The sequence below is a fragment of the Schistocerca nitens genome, chromosome 2, assembly GCF_023898315.1.
Source record: "Schistocerca nitens isolate TAMUIC-IGC-003100 chromosome 2, iqSchNite1.1, whole genome shotgun sequence".
In the NCBI taxonomy this organism is placed as follows: Eukaryota; Metazoa; Arthropoda; class Insecta; order Orthoptera; family Acrididae; genus Schistocerca; species Schistocerca nitens.
Window position 1 is genome coordinate 614,916,836 of NC_064615.1, and position 17,711 is coordinate 614,934,546.

At 37.1% G+C, this 17,711-nt stretch overlaps 1 protein-coding gene across 1 annotated transcript in view; it reads left to right on the top strand.

Annotated features, from left to right (window-relative positions):
* LOC126236705 (esterase FE4-like) overlaps window positions 1-17,711 on the top strand; it is a 78,423-nt gene that overhangs the window by 25,347 nt on the left and 35,365 nt on the right. Inside the window, exon 3 of the mRNA XM_049946228.1 lies at window positions 16,875-17,009. Coding sequence (XP_049802185.1) covers window positions 16,875-17,009 — 135 coding nt within the window. The remainder of the gene's footprint in view (window positions 1-16,874; window positions 17,010-17,711) is intronic.

Genomic DNA, 17,711 nt, shown 5'->3' on the forward strand with positions numbered 1-17,711 from the left:
GATGATGAGTCTGTGAATGAATGAGTGAGTCGGGACATTGCCTCTCATATATCGAAAGCTTACATTCATTTTGAAAAGGGACATCACTATGAAGACTTAAATTTTTGGATTAAAGCACAATAGCCATTCGTGCTTGTGGTGGGACATTTGGCTACAAAATCGCCAGTTATGAGCTGCCCTCAAGAAAAAAAGTGACTGATATGTTAGAAGATTATAATAATATAGAGTATATAGCCTGTAAGAAATATATTGCAGTGGATAGAAAATATTGCTCTGACATCAGATATTTGGACGTCAAGCAAATGTGTTTCCAGTTTCAGCGCCTATATAAGTAACAAAATTGCTGTCAGAACGGTATGTAAACAGCACAGACGCTAACAAGCGAAATGAACGCCAGCAGAATTTTTGTACCAGTTCCGTTTGGTTGGCATATGTTAAGAGAAGTTACTACTCGGACAGACGTGAACATGGCAAATAACGTTGAACGTTAATTTAGCGTTTCCTGCCAACTCGACTTTAACGAGGTCAGTCTGAGCTTGGTTAATGAATTGGGCTATCTTGAGTTGGATTATTCCTAACTCGAGTTGAATGTGTTGCACGGCGAGGGTGCTTAGTTACGATTTGTTTCACACTAGTTCAGAGCTCTCACCGTCACTTTCGCACCAATCGAACCCGAGTTTATCCAAATGAGACGTCTATACCTTCATTAACGGCGCTAACTGAATGTTATCACAAGTCGTATCTTCAAAATTTCAAGCCGACAGACCAAAAGTTGCGCCATATGCAGTAACCATCTCGCTCTTGACTAATATACATACAGAGTGATATTTTACATCATGTACAAACTCAAGGGATTGACTGAGGAGAGGATACAGAACAGAAAAGGTCTAATGAACTTCTGTCTGGAAATGTATGATTTCCATACTAGAGGCCATTTATTCAATAATACAATGTTACGGAGACCGCGGTCTAAAACACACTGTGCCATTTAACCACAGTTACAATATGTGCTGAAAATGGTTTACGTGTGCCTCAACATATGTATGTATGTGCTGTAGCATGTTTTGTCTCACATGTTCACATTGTCCAGAGTGCATCTGAACAGTATCAAAGGCAGCATGAATACACAGCACCAATGTCTCTGCATCTGGAATGGGCTCTGCATACACAATACTTTTGAGATGGCCTCATAACCAGAAATCAGACGGGTTGAGATCTGGTGAATGAGCAAGCCATGCAATGGACCCCCTCGTCCGATCCATTAACCAGGGAAAACACAACTGAGATACATCTCAGTGTTAATGGCGAAGTGGGCTCGAGCACCATCATATAGCAGCTACATATCCTTCCGAATAATCAATGGCACTTCCTAAAGCTGGGGAGCCAAGTCACCCACAAGAAACACAGATATTTCTGGTCTGTTAGGTGGCATGGAAGGAAGACTGGTCCCAAAATATGGTAGCCAATTATCCCAGCCCCTACATTCCGGCTGAATCAGTGCTGATGGTTCTCTGTCACCATACCATGGAGGTTCTGCATACTGCCCTAGAGGTGACTTATGAAAGTTGAAGGTACCACTCCGCATAAAGGAGGCCACATATGTGAATAGCCTTGTGAAGAAACAGTGATGAAACCACTCCCGATGTGGAGAGTCTGTCGCTAATAAGCTCTGCACATGCTGTAAGTGATAATTTTAGTAATAGTTCTCATGGAGATCTTCCACATGATCATCTGTCTTACCCTCTACAGGCGGGCCAGCTACCTGCTACTGACACGATGGTTGCCTTCCACAGTCTTAATCACATTTTTCTCCTAGTCTGATGTCTGAACATTTAGGGTACATCCTTCATAATTTCCTGCTTCCTGAAATGACCCTGTCGCAGATAAACGACGAAACACTGTTGCAAACATTGAATGCTGTGGTGGTTATCAGCGGGATAGGTCTCCTGATACAACCTTGCTGCCTGCCACCTGTTTCCATTTGCCTTTCATAAGTAAACACCATATCAGCAAGCTCCCAATTCAAATACAGAACCATTGCGTACAACACTGTATCACATCCACTACAAGGTGAGTCAGCAACAGAAGTGAATTGGACATAACATTACCAATTACTATGGCAGGAGAGGGCGCTAGGGTATCATGTATGATTGTATGAGGAACAGTACCACCCCCTAAGAGGAAACTGTGCGTACTGTAACTGTGGCTGTGTGGTTCAGTGCATACTAGACCGCAGTCTCTGTGCCAAAGTATGAATAATGGTTTCTGGACATACATTCATTAGAACTTTTTTCTTCCATATCCTCTCATCGATCAATCCCTAGAGTTTGTACACAATGGAAAAAATCATCCCATATATAATCATCAATTGGGAAACCGTGAATCTTGGGTTTGTTAACTGAAATGAATATAATCTGTTGAATGTTATCTCAGTTCTCTTCTTTACTTTTTTTTCGACCCGATTGGTTTAAGTTGTTTTGAACTCAGTTTATGCAAACTTTCAGATCGGTTTGAAATAAACTCGAATTGGCCCATCACTACTGCCAATGTAGGCTCCTGGCTAGTTGCTTGCATTGTCTTATGACTGGCCTCTACAGTTAGTAATTTCATAGGAGTTTGTAGACAGGACATTCAGTATGGCCTCAGTTAGGTTTTCAGACTTGTGTCTCTGGTAGTAAAAGCAGAATGAAACGTTCAACAGGTTCATCATTCTCATTCACATATCTTAATGTGAAAGATAATTCGTCAGTACTGGTAAGTGAAATTTCCACAGTAGTATCTACTGTTACAGAGAAATCTTTGGCCTTTTTGGTAACAGTTATGATAATTCTCTTTATTAATTCACGAAGCAGCTCTATTATTTTCTCACGGATCGTTGAAGATAGATAACTTTTGTGCCCCTGCACTGGATTTCCATGTTGTTCAATGTGCTCTGAGTGAAAAGTATCGAACTCGGCTATGAGTTAAAGAGACATAATGAAATTTTTCAACATGCCCATGTGTTGGAAGTCCACGACTTGTTAGCTTCTTCACGACTGCAAAAACCCTTTTCAACACATTGCGCCAGTACATTTTTTTCTGTCTCAACTTGTGAATCGAAATGGTTTTCTACAGTTACAAGTGATTTTTAACCCCTCAATAAAAGTGATGACTCAGAATTTTAGCGTTCGATTGAATTTTCAAGATGAGATAAAATACTGGATATTTCTCCAATCTGATATACCAACAGCAGCAATCACATTCTTATCGCCGAACAATCTGCACGGTGCACAAAAAAAATAGTACCAGTACTACAGGTGGAGAAAACGGTCCTTGGAGATCTACTATGACCGTGAATTTGTAATCAGAAAATGTTTAAAGAAAAACTGCATGAAATAAGTTAATATTGTGTAAACCCAACAAACCCATTTTACTTCCTGAAACTTCAAAAGCACGCCCCTATATGAGAAGTTTCCCAATCCTGTTAAAATCCAGATAATAACATTCTTTGATAGTGGAAAACAGTCAAACAATCTGAAGCTAATTTGATAAATAATGACACAGTGTACTGTAATTTTGCTTACCAGTAACCGTTAAACCCAGATAAACGTGAATGAATGAGAATATGACATTAGTCGGCTTGTAAACAAAGATCGCATAGTATGAAGGCTTTCACAACCGGATGACATATCTCCTGGTAAACCTTCTGGGATGTAAGGTCGTGGTCCACGAAACTCTTCAAATCCCAACGTTTCGTCCAGAGCTGCGCTGGACATCTTCAGAAGGGTGTTTCTCCTCCAGTGAGTCTTGCCGACTGACGGGTCGGACGTCTGAGAGCGACTTATATATCGTAGAAAGTGGGCGTGACCAGAGTTACACATGATATGCAGAGATAATCTTTGTCAAAGATAAAACTTAACTATCGATCGTAATCTCGTCACGGATAAAACTGTCTAGCAATTCTGTAGTGCTACTGTCCAAATATCACTAAGTTTCCTGGTCTCTTCTTTCTGATTAAAATTATTCCTATGTTTATATATTTCAATTGCTTCTCTACAAAGCCGTGGGTAATAGTTCGTCGTCGTAGACAAAATTTTTGTTTCGGAAAACCTCACTTGATGATTTCCTGACTGAAAAACGTGTTCTGCTACAGCCGATTTATCTGTTTTTCCTAATCGGCAAAGGCTTCTGTGTTCTTTTAACCGTGTATTTACGCTTCTTTTTGTTGTTCCAATATAAACTTTTCCACATGTACACGGCTGATAGAGGCTGATAGAGGAGAACACAGAAGATAAAAGATCGCATACTTTGACAGTTGTCAGATTCAAAGTTCCCTCTAATACGCTAACTTGAACCAATGGCGAATAAGCTACTTCTTTGTAATTGGTCGGTATGAATAACTTCAATGGCAGCTGCCTCGATTTACACGTTTGGCCACGTTTCGCAGTGCAACACTTAAGTTCTCCTGTCTAAATTACTGTATAGACACATCGAAGCACACCCTTCCAAAAGACACACACAACACATGCAACGACTAGTACAAATACACTGAAATAAAAAACCAATAAATGATGGCAATAACTACTGTTAGTGATGGGGTAACAGTCACTGAAGGTGAACAGTCTTTACAATACACTTATTTTATTTACTGATAGAAAGATTAAGAGATAGTCTATTGCAAAGCAGAAAAAAATTGGTTACAATTGTGTTTCTCGAAGAGAGGAATGGTTTTGTCTTATCTGTTCTTGGTCAGCGCGATGTGGTGATGGTGATAGAAGCACTTTGAAGTTGCTGATGTGAATCCTATAAGTTTTTCTAGTCGTGTCCTTAGCATTAAAATATCCTCTTTCCTTACACCCTGTTCCGGCTGGCATCCATTTGTCGTAAGCTGGAACAAAGTAACTGCTTATGCAGCACCTGGAGGACGAATTAATTCAACTTCAACTATCACACATGATAGTTTGACACAGTCCACATCGTGTTTAAATTAACATTCCGCTTTGGGAAGAGAATTGTAAACGAAAGTGTCAGAGCTGTAGGAAATATAGAAAAAGTTGGTTTCGTGTCGCCTGGAAATCATCGAAATCGCAATGAATCTACAACATAAATGGATGGTTTTAGCAACGATGTTTTAAAGTGCTCCACGTGAATGATGAATGTCCAACTTCACAAAACGTGCTACAGTTAAGCGCGAGAAAATTAGCTTCAATGGTAAGCGCTTCGTCAATGTAAGGAATTTTGAAAGACATTGTTTCCTGATATGTTAAGAAGAGAGTTTTTAGTTCAAAGCAGTGACATAGTTGCAGCACAAACCACATACCATATAAATACAAGAGAAGGAGGTAGTTCAACAGTGTATTCTCTTGATGAAACATGCACCAATTAGAATCGTTTCAGGAAGATCTGCTGGAAAATGAGTGATGGTACTGGCGGTTTTAAAGTTTTCATTTGAACAGCTTCTCAGATAATTATTCTGCGTGCTGACTCTTCTTTCGGTTTTGTCTCTGAGAGCAAACTTGTTTTTAGTGTACGAAAAACAGCAGTGACTACCGTTTGGGAAATGAACGCTGTCAGTTTCGTGACGTGATTCACAGTTCTTGTCATACCTTGTTTCGAAGTCCGTCATTGCCAGTTATTATTCGACTGTTACAGAGAAAACAACAGAATAGCGGATATTTTTTCCCGGCTTAAAAATAAAAATATTAAGCGCTGTATAAACCAGACTCGTGCCGATCTCCTGAAGCTTATTAATTTATACAAGTCACGTTACAGAATGTACAAACTTGACTGCCTTGCACATGAATGGGGTCACACAGTTTTGAGTTTACCCACATGTCAATGTCAGTGTAGCCCTATGGAATTAATTTAGGCAAAGGATAAGGCTATATGAAAGTTTTGAAGAACATATAATGATTTTGGTTTGTACTTGAAGTTAATTTTCTTGTGTATTAAATTTTTACTTGTAATACAGTACAAAAGGCAATAAATGATAATTATTGCAAGAAGTTTCAATGATCTTGTTCTTAGACAGTTGCCATTTTGAGAAAAATTGTACTTCAGGTCTTTACAAAGCTATCAGCTGTTCTTTGTCTCCTGATGGCATGTAGAGTACATCTGTGGAGCAGTGGATGCAACGTCGTCGAGATGTGAATTAATATTTCTCATGACGACTGAGCGAAATTGGTTTTAATATTTACTATTCTCCTCATAGTTTTGAACGTATTATACGATGTACTGTGGTAAATGAGCTTAACTGTTGTCCGTAGCAACGCAGTTCAGCAATGTAGACTTTGTTTACCCCTCTCTGCCGCCGCACATGCGCAGTTGTCACCCCTCCACTGCTCCATCATCTAATGTGACACGAGCTATAATCGAAAATTTGTAAAAACAAGACGATGATAATAATTATGATGATGTTTGGTTTGTGAGGCCCTCAACTGCGCAGTCATCAGCGCCTGTACAAAGTCCCAACTTTTTCACACTACAACTTCTTACGCAGTCCAATCTAGCCACAATCATGCATGATGAAAAACAAGACGCAACATTACAGCCCAAACATGTTTCAAAACCAGTTGCTTTTTCGTGGGAGTGAAAATCTATTGCGGAATTGGAAAACCAGTAACAAGAATTGGATCTCCAGAGTCGATTTTGAAGTGTTTAGTGACCAACCGGAAGCAGTATTGGCAAATGCACTGTGTAAAATGACTGTTTAATCAACTGAGTAGTTCACATTACCTGACCAAACTGTGCCATCAAATAAAATCGTTAAGACATATAATGATAATAGCAGAATAAATTAATTTCTTTTACGCCACTTTCTCGATTCTCAGTAAGCAGAAATTAGAAGCCGAAAGCATTCTAGGAATAATAACATTTTAAAATTAGTATTGTTGATTGTTGTTGAAAGCTAACTTTAAAATATTATTGAACAATTTCATAATCACAATTCCGGAAGGAAATTGAGTTCCATTCAGTCACCGAGTAAATAACTAGTATTTCAAAGCTTTTATTGTCGACTGCCGTTCTTACAGCTTGTTTAAACTACGAAGCTATTTCATAATATTAATATTTATTTATTTATTTAGTCCTTCAAATCCTATATGTATAGAATATATACAAGGATATTGGACATGGTTAGGTATTTACAAGATAAAATACAGTTTGTATTGCAATCCTAAGGACTAGATATTGAAGTAATTTAGCACAGATTCATAAATACAACAAACATTACAGGCAACATACAAAGTAGAATATTAATAATGCATCTTTATTTTTGTTGTTTGGCTTTTATATATTCTGTCAGACTGTAAAAGCAATGATCAATTAAATATGCCTTTACTTCAACCTTAAAACTACAGAGTTTACCTATTGATTAAATATGTTTAGGTAGATTATTGAAAATCTTTATCCCAGTATGTAGTATGCTTTTTTGGCAAAATGATGTTCTCACCTATTTTACATGAAGGTCAGATTTTTGCCTTGTATTGTGTGCATGTATATCTTCATCTTTTAATAAGATATCTGGGTGTCTATCGATATATTGTTTGCTGAAAACTGATATTTCATAGATAAAAATACAAGGAAGAGGAAGAACTGACAGTTTTTAGAATATGGGTCTGCACGATTTCATATTGTTTACCCCTTCAATAATTCTTAGTATTCTCTTTTGCATTCTGAGAAGTTTAATATTTGTTGTTGTATTGCTCCAGAAGATTATGTCATATTTAATTACAGAATGCACATAGGAGTTGGATACATTTAACAGGCTGGCTTTGCTGCAACAAGTTTTTAAGATCCGTATCATGTAACAGGTTTTGCTTAGTTTTCTTTGCAAATATTCAATATGTACCTCCCATTTTGTGTTGTTCTGGAGCCAGAGTGCCAGAAATTTACTGCTGTCAACACTTTCAAGAACTCTGTCCCTAAGTTCTATTTCTATGTTTGGGTGGTGTCTTCCTTTTACATTATAGAAATTCAGTGCTACTGTCTTTTCTTTGTTTATAATTAGCTTGTTGTAGCTGAACCAGTGTTCCACACTGTTCATTGTTTGGATAGCGGAGTCTTTTAGTTTTCCTTTTGTTTTACCACTAATGAGGAAGCTTGTATCGTCTGACATAGAAGAGAAACAGAATGGGTCCTAATACTGATCCTTGAGGGACACCATATTTCACATTTTCATATCCTGAATAGTAGTAGTAGTAGTAGTAGTAGTAATAGTGTCATAGGACCGTTGCTATTCACAATATACATAAATGACCTTGTGGATGACATCGGAAGTTCACTGAGGCTTTTTGCAGATGATGCTGTGGTGTATCGAGAGGTTGTAACAATGGAAAATTGTACAGAAATGCAGGAGGATCTGCAGCGAATTGACGCATGGTGCAGGGAATGGCAATTGAATCTCAATGTAGACAAGTGCAATGTGCTGCGAATACATAGAAAGATAGATCCCTTATCATTTAGCTACAAAATAGCAGGTCAGCAACTGGAAGCAGTTAATTCCATAAATTATCTGGGAGTACGCATCAGGAGTGATTTAAAATGGAATGATCATATAAAGTTGATCGTCGGTAAAGCAGATGCCAGACTGAGATTCATTGGAAGAATCCTAAGGATATGCAATCCGAAAACAAAGGAAGTAGGTTACAGAACGCTTGTTCGCCCACTGCTTGAATACTGCTCAGAAGTGTGGGATCCGTACCAGATAGGGTTGATAGAAGAGATAGAGAAGATCCAATGGAGAGCAGCGAGCTTCGTTACAGGATCATTTAGTAATCGCGAAAGCATTACAGAGATGATAGATAAACTCCAGTGGAAGACTCTGCGGGAGAGACGCTCAGTAGCTCGGTACGGGCTTTTGTTAAAGTTTCGAGAACATACCTTCACCAAAGAGTCACGCAGTATATTGCTCCCTCCTACGTATATCTCGCGAAGAGACCATGAGGATAAAATCAGAGAGATTAGAGCCCACACAGAAGCATACCGACAATCCTTCTTTCCACGAACGATACGAGACTGGAATAGAAGGGAGAACCGATAGAGGTACTCAGGGTACCCTCCGCCACACACCGTCAGGAGTATGGATGTAGATGTAGATGTAGTTGCTGATTTTGTTATGGTCAGTATATGGCACTTCAACCACCTGTTTGTGACCACATAGGTATGTCTTGAGCCACTCATTGGATAAACCTCTAATTCCTAACTGGTCAAGCTTCTGCAGTAGGGCACTATGGTCAATGACGTCAAAAGCTTTAGATAAATCAAGACATATGCCTGTCACAAACTCACTTGCATCCAGTTCAGTATAGATTTTATTAAGAAACTCAAATATTGCACTTTCAGTTGAATAGCCTTTCCTGAAGCCATGCTGTGAAGGAGAGAGAATTTTATTTTTATTTAGGAAATCAGACAATCTCTTATAAAAAACTTTTTCTAAAATTTTAGAAAATACAGGCAGTAGGATTTCCTTTTTTGAGCATTGGTTTCAGCTTTGCTGTTTTTAAGCATGAAGGGAAGGTTCCTGATGCCAGTGAGCTGTTGCAAAAATGTGTCAAGGGCTCAGCTAAGGCAAGACAGCATTTTTTAATAATTGCATCTGGTATTCCATCAATTCCACATGAGTACCCTGTTTTCAAGGTTTTCATAACTGATAAAATTTCTTGAGAATTTGTGGGTGAAAGGAACAAAGATGTAGACACATCTCTCACACTATTGCATGTTGGAGGTGATATTCTGTTGTGTTCTTCCAGTCCATTCACCAACTGTTCACTTACGTTTGCAAAATATTTGTTGAAGGTCCCTGCAATTTCTGTTGGGCAAGAAATCATTTGTCCTTCATAACATAAGTTCACATTTTTATATTGTTTAGTTTGACTTGTTGTTTGATTTTTTATAACTTCCCATATAGCTTTAGATTTGTTTTTTGAGTTTTCAATATATTTGTCATTTGCCATTGTTTTAGCTTTCCTTACAACATTTTTGAGGATCCTCTTGTAATTCTTCAGGTACAAATGAAATTCATGAGGCATGTTCTGTGTCTTTGCTATATCGTGTAATCTTCTTTTCTCTGCACAAGATATTCTAATACCTGTTGTAATCCATTTGTTCTTTTTGAAGTTAGGTTGACATTTTTGCTTTTTTTAATGGAAATGCAGCTTCAAAGTATGACATGAAGCTTTCCATGAATTTTTCAAACTTTTTGTTGGTATTTTCACAAGTATACACTTCATGCCAAGTTTCTTCACTTAGTCTCTGTACAAAAAAGGTTTATTTGTTTGTTAGTGAATTTCCTTGCTTCTTTTACAAGTTCCTCTTTCTCAGTTGTTTCACTTGGGGTGTGCAAAGCAATAAACTGTGCATAGTGATCACTGAAGCCAGTATTAAGATTTCCAGCACAGAAAATGTGATTTACATTTGTGTTTATTAATATCTGATCAATTGTTGAGCTAGTTGTTGGTGTAACTCTTGTAGGAGAGTCTATGGTGGCTTTTATGTTATATGTTTCCAGTAGGGTCATCAAGCTTTGCTGGTCTTTTGAGATTTCTTGAAAATCAATATTAAAATCTCCACATATGATCACTGTTTTGTTGAAGTTTTTTATAGTATTTAAAGCTGCTTCTAGTTGGTGACAGAAATCATTTAAGTTCCCATCAGGGCTCCTATATACACAGATGATTATTAATTTTAATGCAGAGAGTTCAACTGCGGATACTTCAAAAATTTTCTCTTCAGCTGAGAGTTCAATGGGTTTTATGTTACAATAATCAATGCCACTTTTAACAAATATACATGACCCTCCATGACTGGATGTAATTCTAGAAAATGATGAAGAAAGATTGAAGTCAGCAAGTTTTGTGACTGACACTGCATCTTTAGGCAGCCAGTGTTCAGTTATACACACCACAGAAACGTTTTTTAGCTCATCAGTACATAAAATTTCAACTTCACTTAATTTGTTTAGTAATGATTGGACATTTTGATGAATCAGCATGAAATTAAAGGGTTTGTTAGGCTTTGGCATATTTAATTGATCACTTACCTTTACCTTGTCAATAAAAAATCATTCAGGTGTACTGGAAGTACTGCTTTTCTTTTCCCGACTGCACCTATTCTTCTATTATCATCTGCAGCAGAATTTTCTTCTGTGGTAGTTGTTCAGCTGCTGCTCCTACTGTTGATAATATTGCTGCTGGTGTTAGAGATGGGTCTGCAATTGGTAGAGCTGTTACTGCATTCATTGTGCCTGAATATTGGAGGCACCTAGTTCCTTCTTTTGTTGTTGATGTTGGTGAGTGAGGTCTTGCTGGCGTTGTTTCCTTCTAATATTTGGGGGGCCAATCCAGGATGATTTTGCTTTTGAGTGTTTGATGCCTCTTGGTGATAATTTCTTCAATTTTTCCGACGAGCAGTTTTTTCCCCATGTTGTCAACGTGCAATCCATGTAATGTGTGGAATCTGCGCCCAATATTATTAACATTTACGAGATCTACATTTCTGAAATGTTAGCAAAGTAATGAAATTTGTTGGTTGGCACTGATTATTTCTTTATTTACGCATGACCAAGGCGGTAAGTCATGCCGATGTGGAATGTTCAGCACTAAAACATTTGTGTGTGTCAACTGTCCTAAGCACCTTTTTAGTTCTTGTTTTTCTTTGTGGGTTTCGTTTTTATATACGTCATTTGACCGACCAATTAGCACAGCAAAGTCTTCACAGGATAAGTCAGCAACGTCTGTGGATCGTACATTATTGCAAACTTCCGACATAGAAGCACCAGGATTTATGTAAGCGATTGTTTGTAAACTGAACTGACAGTTCAGAAGGCGAGCAAATCCACGACCATGACTGTCTGCCATCAAAACTACTTTTCTTCGTTTAGGTTTCTCTGCCTGTTTAGAAGGTCCACCGTCGTTACGGCCAAACAATTTAGTATCAGAGCTGGATAAATACTTGATATTCTGGTCACGCAAGTGTTCAGGTCTTTCAGTTTCATTTCCTTTCATAACAGTAGTTGAGTTGTTAGGCATTCTTTTGGATGTATCACTCTGCGTATTTGTAGTTTCATATTCAGCTCAGAAGTTAGTTTTATCACATGCACAATGTTTCTTACTTTGCACGGTTGATTGCACACTGAACCTGCTTGTAAACGCGGTATTAGGGTCATACAATAACCTTTGTTGAGAATGAGGCACTTTGTTTTTCACTTTGCCTGGAATTTCGTGGTTACTGTGAGGCAAGTTTGATGTAGGTTCACACTTTCTGGACGTAAGTTTTTTTAGTTCGCTCATCAGAGTATTAATGGTTGGTTGCAGACTACTTAAACGATCATTTAACTTTCTGATTTCATCACTACAATTCGTGCACACGCTATTTTTATCGGTGTAATTTTCACTTTTTTCCGCATGAACACTATGCATATCAACACTAGCCGCCATCTTGCCTCACCAGCAAGTTTTTGTCATTTGTTAGTTTATTTATTTTAATTCGTAAAATGTTAAAGTAAATACAGTGCACAATATGTCGCCCTCTAAAGCTGTTGTCCCTACAATAGCGTCGAGTGGGCCATATGAAAATCTTCCTCTGGTTGTGTACTACATATAGGTCTTTCAAGACATTCATGCATGTCTACGAAATGGATTAGCAAATTATCAAAACAGTGCCCGTTCCTTCAGACATGCATACTATAGTACACAGTGAAAATTTAAACGTTATAAACTTCTTTCAGCCTAGGCAAACTGAGTAAATTGGTTGGTTCTTTGCATTAGGCGTTGTTTGAGGTGGACTTTAGGCGACTAGTAAAAGCACCATTTGTTCGTTAGTGATTCCTGAGCAAACCACGAAGAAACATGTTTTTGGTCCACTAACAGAAATCATAAATGAATCCTACAAAACTCGTTGCTTCCCTGACTGTCTGAAGCATGCCAAAATTTAACCAGTTCACAAGAAAAGTGACGTAGAAAACGTTGAGAACTACAGACCAGTAGCCCTATTGTCATGCTTTTCCAAAGTGATAGAAAGAATAATGAAAAACAGGCTTTAGAGCTATCTAAGTAAATTCAACCTCTTCTGCCATGACCAGCATGGTTTCAGGCCTGGTAGAGGTACAGAATCTGCAATATATTAGAGGCACTAGGAATAAGGGGAGTGGTTCTCAAATGGTTTTGTTCATATCTAGAAAACAGAGTACAGTCAGTAGAGATCACACATGTCTCCAGTGGATCAGAGTACATTGAGAAACATATATCTGATCCACAATATATCAATATTGGGGTCCCTCAAGGAAGTGTACTGTGCCCTGTATTATTTCTGGTGTATATAAATGATTTCCCGCAACATATCAGCCATGGAGAGAAGATAATTGTTTGCAGATGACAGCAACATAGTAATCACCAGTAAGACGCCAGCACAAATGTTGTAAAATTCTACTGAAGTGCTGAGGGATGTTCACAAATGGTCTCAGGAAAACAAAGTAATTCTCATCGTAAAGAAAACAAATACAATATGCTTTAGAATGAACAGGAAACAGAATCCCTTAACTTTTGTAGTCCTGTCTTCCTCAGTTGCGTGTAATATTACGGTATATTGATAATTTATACTTATGGACCGTCTGACAGCAACTGAATAAAACACAATTTTAGTGCCATACGCGTTTCGCCTTTATTTTCTGTAAGGCATCATCAGTGGCCTGGAATATGTACATATATTAGCTATTTTACTTACATTTTTGTCACTGTGCCTATAGGTTATAAACAGTTCTGGTGGTTGGTATTTCCTATTAAGTAGTAATGTTTTGAACTGTACTTACAGGTTGCGTGAACAGTTTCTTACATATTACGCTCTTGTTGCATTTTTGGTGTTGTTCTTCTTCTTATGAACGCCAATTTGCGGTTTCCTCCACATTCCACAGCACTATGCACTGAACGCTTGTTTTAATGCAATGTTTTGGTTTCTGTTGCCGACTGTCAAATGTTTTTGCCAAAGATCGAATCTTATTGCCAACCTTATGAGTGTAACTATTGAAGTATCTGTGGTCTGTTCGGGTTGTGTGTGTGTGTGTGTGTGTGTGTGTGTGTGTGTGTGTGTGTGTGTGTGTGTGTGTGTGTTTTTTTTGGTATTATACATTTTTTTCGGGTGGGGGGGGGGGGTGGCTGTGTGTGTGTGTGTGTTGTGTGTGTGTGTGTGTGTGTGTGTGTGTGTGTGTGTCCAGATGGTGTGGGGAAGAGTTTTTTTTGTTTTATGTTATCATTTCCTTTATTAAGTGTAGTAGGGAGCCTGTGCTGATGTGTGTTTGTTCATTTATCACATGTTTGTTTTCTGCTATGGCTTTCTGGATGTGGAAGTTTTCTTGCATTTGTATAAGATGTTTGTCATGGTTGCTTATTCTTATTATTTTCATTTCTTGTTCCATGTTTGTAGGATGATGGTTGTAGTGTTTTAAATGCTCTGCAAATGTGGAATGGTTTGTTTCATACTTCCAACATCTGATATGTTCTTTGTATCTTGTTTCAAAATTCCTGCATGTTATACCCATGTATACTGCATCACAACTTTGACATTCAAGTTTATATATCCCTGATTGTTGGAATTTGTCCCTCTTGGTAGCTGGCTGGCTTAGGTGTGATTGAAGGGCTTGGCCAGGCTTATATGCTATTTTGAAGTCCTGTCTCTTTAGGATGTTTGCAACTCTGTGTGTTAGTTTATGTGTGTAGGTCATGGTGTACCATCTGGTTCTTTTCTGTGTGGTGTTGTCATTGTGTGTGTTTGTTGAGTGTGTTTGTAAGTTTTCAGCTTGTGAGTTCTTTTGCATTGTGGAAATGTGTTTGTTTTTTATTTGTGTTTTTATTTTTTGATTGAGCCTGTGTACCACATGTGTGTCATACCCGTTGTTCCTAGCTATTTGTACGATTGTACTCATTTCTTGTTCATAGTTTCTCTTGCTGAGTGGGATTCTGTTTAATCTATGTAACATGTGTCTTAGTGCTGCAAGTTTCTGGCTGTGGGGGTGGTTGGATGTGGAATGTATTATTGTGTCTGTGGCTGTTGGTTTTCTAAAGATGTTAAATGTATGTTTTCCATTTTCTTTTTTAATTGTAATGTCAAGAAAATTTATTTGATTTTCTTTTTCTTTTTCTTTTTCAAGTGTGAATTTTATGTTCTGATGAGCTTTGTTTATTTTTGAATGGAGTTCATCTATTTTTTCACTTGGCTCATCTACCAGACAAATAATGTCATCCACATATCTGTACCAATATATGATTTTGAAACTTTCATTTGTGGTTATCTTATCAAATGTCTGATTTTCTAGGTGACTGATGAAAATGTTTGTTAGTATAAATTATCAATATACCGTAATAGAATCGCTTAAATTTAATACTAGATAACATCTCCATAGATGATGTACCTACAACAAACTTCTTAGGGTTGCACATTGACAGCCAAATGAAGTGGAATTAACATGCTAAGAAACTCTCGAAAAAGATATCCACAACATGTTATGCACTTGTATCGGCATGCAGTAGTGAATGTTTGAGAACTGTATACTTTAGTTATGTTCATTCAGTAATCAAATGGTTCAAATGGCTCTGAGCACTATGGCACTTAACATCTATGGTCATCAGTCCCCTAGAACTTAGAAGTACCTAAACCTAACTAACCTAAGGAATCACACACATCCATGTCCGAGGCAGGATTCGAACCTGCAACCGTAGCGGTCACATGGTTCCAGACTGAAGTGCCTTGAACTGCACAGCCACACCGGCCACATTCAGTAATCAGTTATGGTATTATTTTCTGGGGAAACAGTGCTCAGAATTTACAAACAGTATTTAAAATGCAAAAGAGAGCAGTAAGAATTATAACAAAAAGCAGTAAGTGGGCCAACTGCAGATAACTTTTCAAAATGTTAAATTCCAACTGTTCCTTGTGAATTTATATTCCAGACCATAGTGTACATCAAGAAAAATATAGAAAATTGTAGCACGAATAGCAGTTTTCATAACTATAGTACAAGAACAAGTCACTATCTTCACCTAGACAGAAAGAATAAACATAAGACTCAAAATAGCTTGTTGTATGAAGGTGTGAAACTGTATAATAAACTGCTGCAGGAAATAAAAGAAGCAAATAACATGAATCGCTTTAGGAAAAATCTTAAATTGTTTTTGCAGGAACACTGCTTTTACACTATAAGTGAATTCCTTAGTACAAAATGATTGTAAATAGCTTTTGTGTCACAATATTTTGATAAGGAGCAGAAATGATTGTAAATAACTTATATGTCACAATGTTTAACTACATGTAACAACAAACTATATAAATATATGAATGTACGCAACTGACAACATCCATACATTTTAAAATGTCCATGGATGGCAAAATAAATAAATGGTATACAAAAGGTACTGATTGCGGGGATTGCCACTTCCATAATTTCTGTTCTCGGCAGAGTGTCAACATTTTTACCATATGTTCTTAATATGATGTTCTCGGGGAACCTTACTGAGGTCCAGAGGTTCTTAATTACTACACATAGACCTTTTAAAGAGGAACATATCTGCCTTTTTTTTGTGCTTGGACAGGAACATATTTCCACTGGTAAACATTATGAGCAAGTCAATACAAGGACGGAAAATGAATCTTCCAAATAATATCTTGAAGGTGCGTTACACAGAGTGTTTGTATTCATAACTTATAATAAATTATATTGTGGTTTTACTTTAATTTTAAAGCCTATGTAGGTATTACTTTAAATTAATTTGAACTGATAAAGTTTGAATTCAGAATTCTTTATTCTGAGTAATCTCAACTGAAGTTCAAAATGAAAATGTATAGGAGAGTTTTTAAACATTTAAAGTGAGTAAATGAACCTATAAACAGAAGTTCACTGTTATTTGCAGCCACCAGCACCCCTATCTCCTTGGAATGAAACAAGAGACGCTTTGTCGTATGCAGATAAATGTGTACAGAGACGTGGATCCGGAGTAATAGAAGGAAATGAAGACTGCCTCTACCTCAATATTTTTAGCCCAGAGGTATTTCTACATTTATTGTTCTTCCTTTAGTTTTGATTTATATTTCAGCAACAAAGTGGTAACACAGCATGATTGAAATGTTCTATCTTATTAATGCCAAATGATGGACTCAGTAAGAAATTAAAAAAAAATATATATATATATATATATATATATATATATATATATATATATATATATATATATATATATATATATATATTAACATGTGCCATAATACACCCAATTCATTTACCCACTTTTCTCATTGTTATTAGTACCCTTAGCTCATTACATTTGTAAACTCTCTTTGCTTGAGCAGTTGCTGTAATTTGAGTTGTGTTTCGTGATTGAAGAACCAATTACCAATTAATTTTTTTGGGGATTTCATTTATGAAACTACAAGTTCTAAGTGTGTGCTAGAGTTTCATCTGATGAAATGTAAAACTTAAGAGAACATTTTCTTCATTTTCTTTATTAACTAATTTTTGATTACGTTTTTCGATATTTTTGTGTGTTTGCATTTTCTCTTTTTTTATATAATGTTCTTTTCTCAGTGAACTTGTTTAACATTCATGATCATGGGTAATGGTGGGTGGAATATACCACACAGATATGTTGAGCAGCAAGTCGATATTTAAAATTATGTGGAACATATTAGCTCAGATTTTCGCTTTTTTTCATTCTTTACTTTGTATATGTGTGCATTCTGACACAGAACAC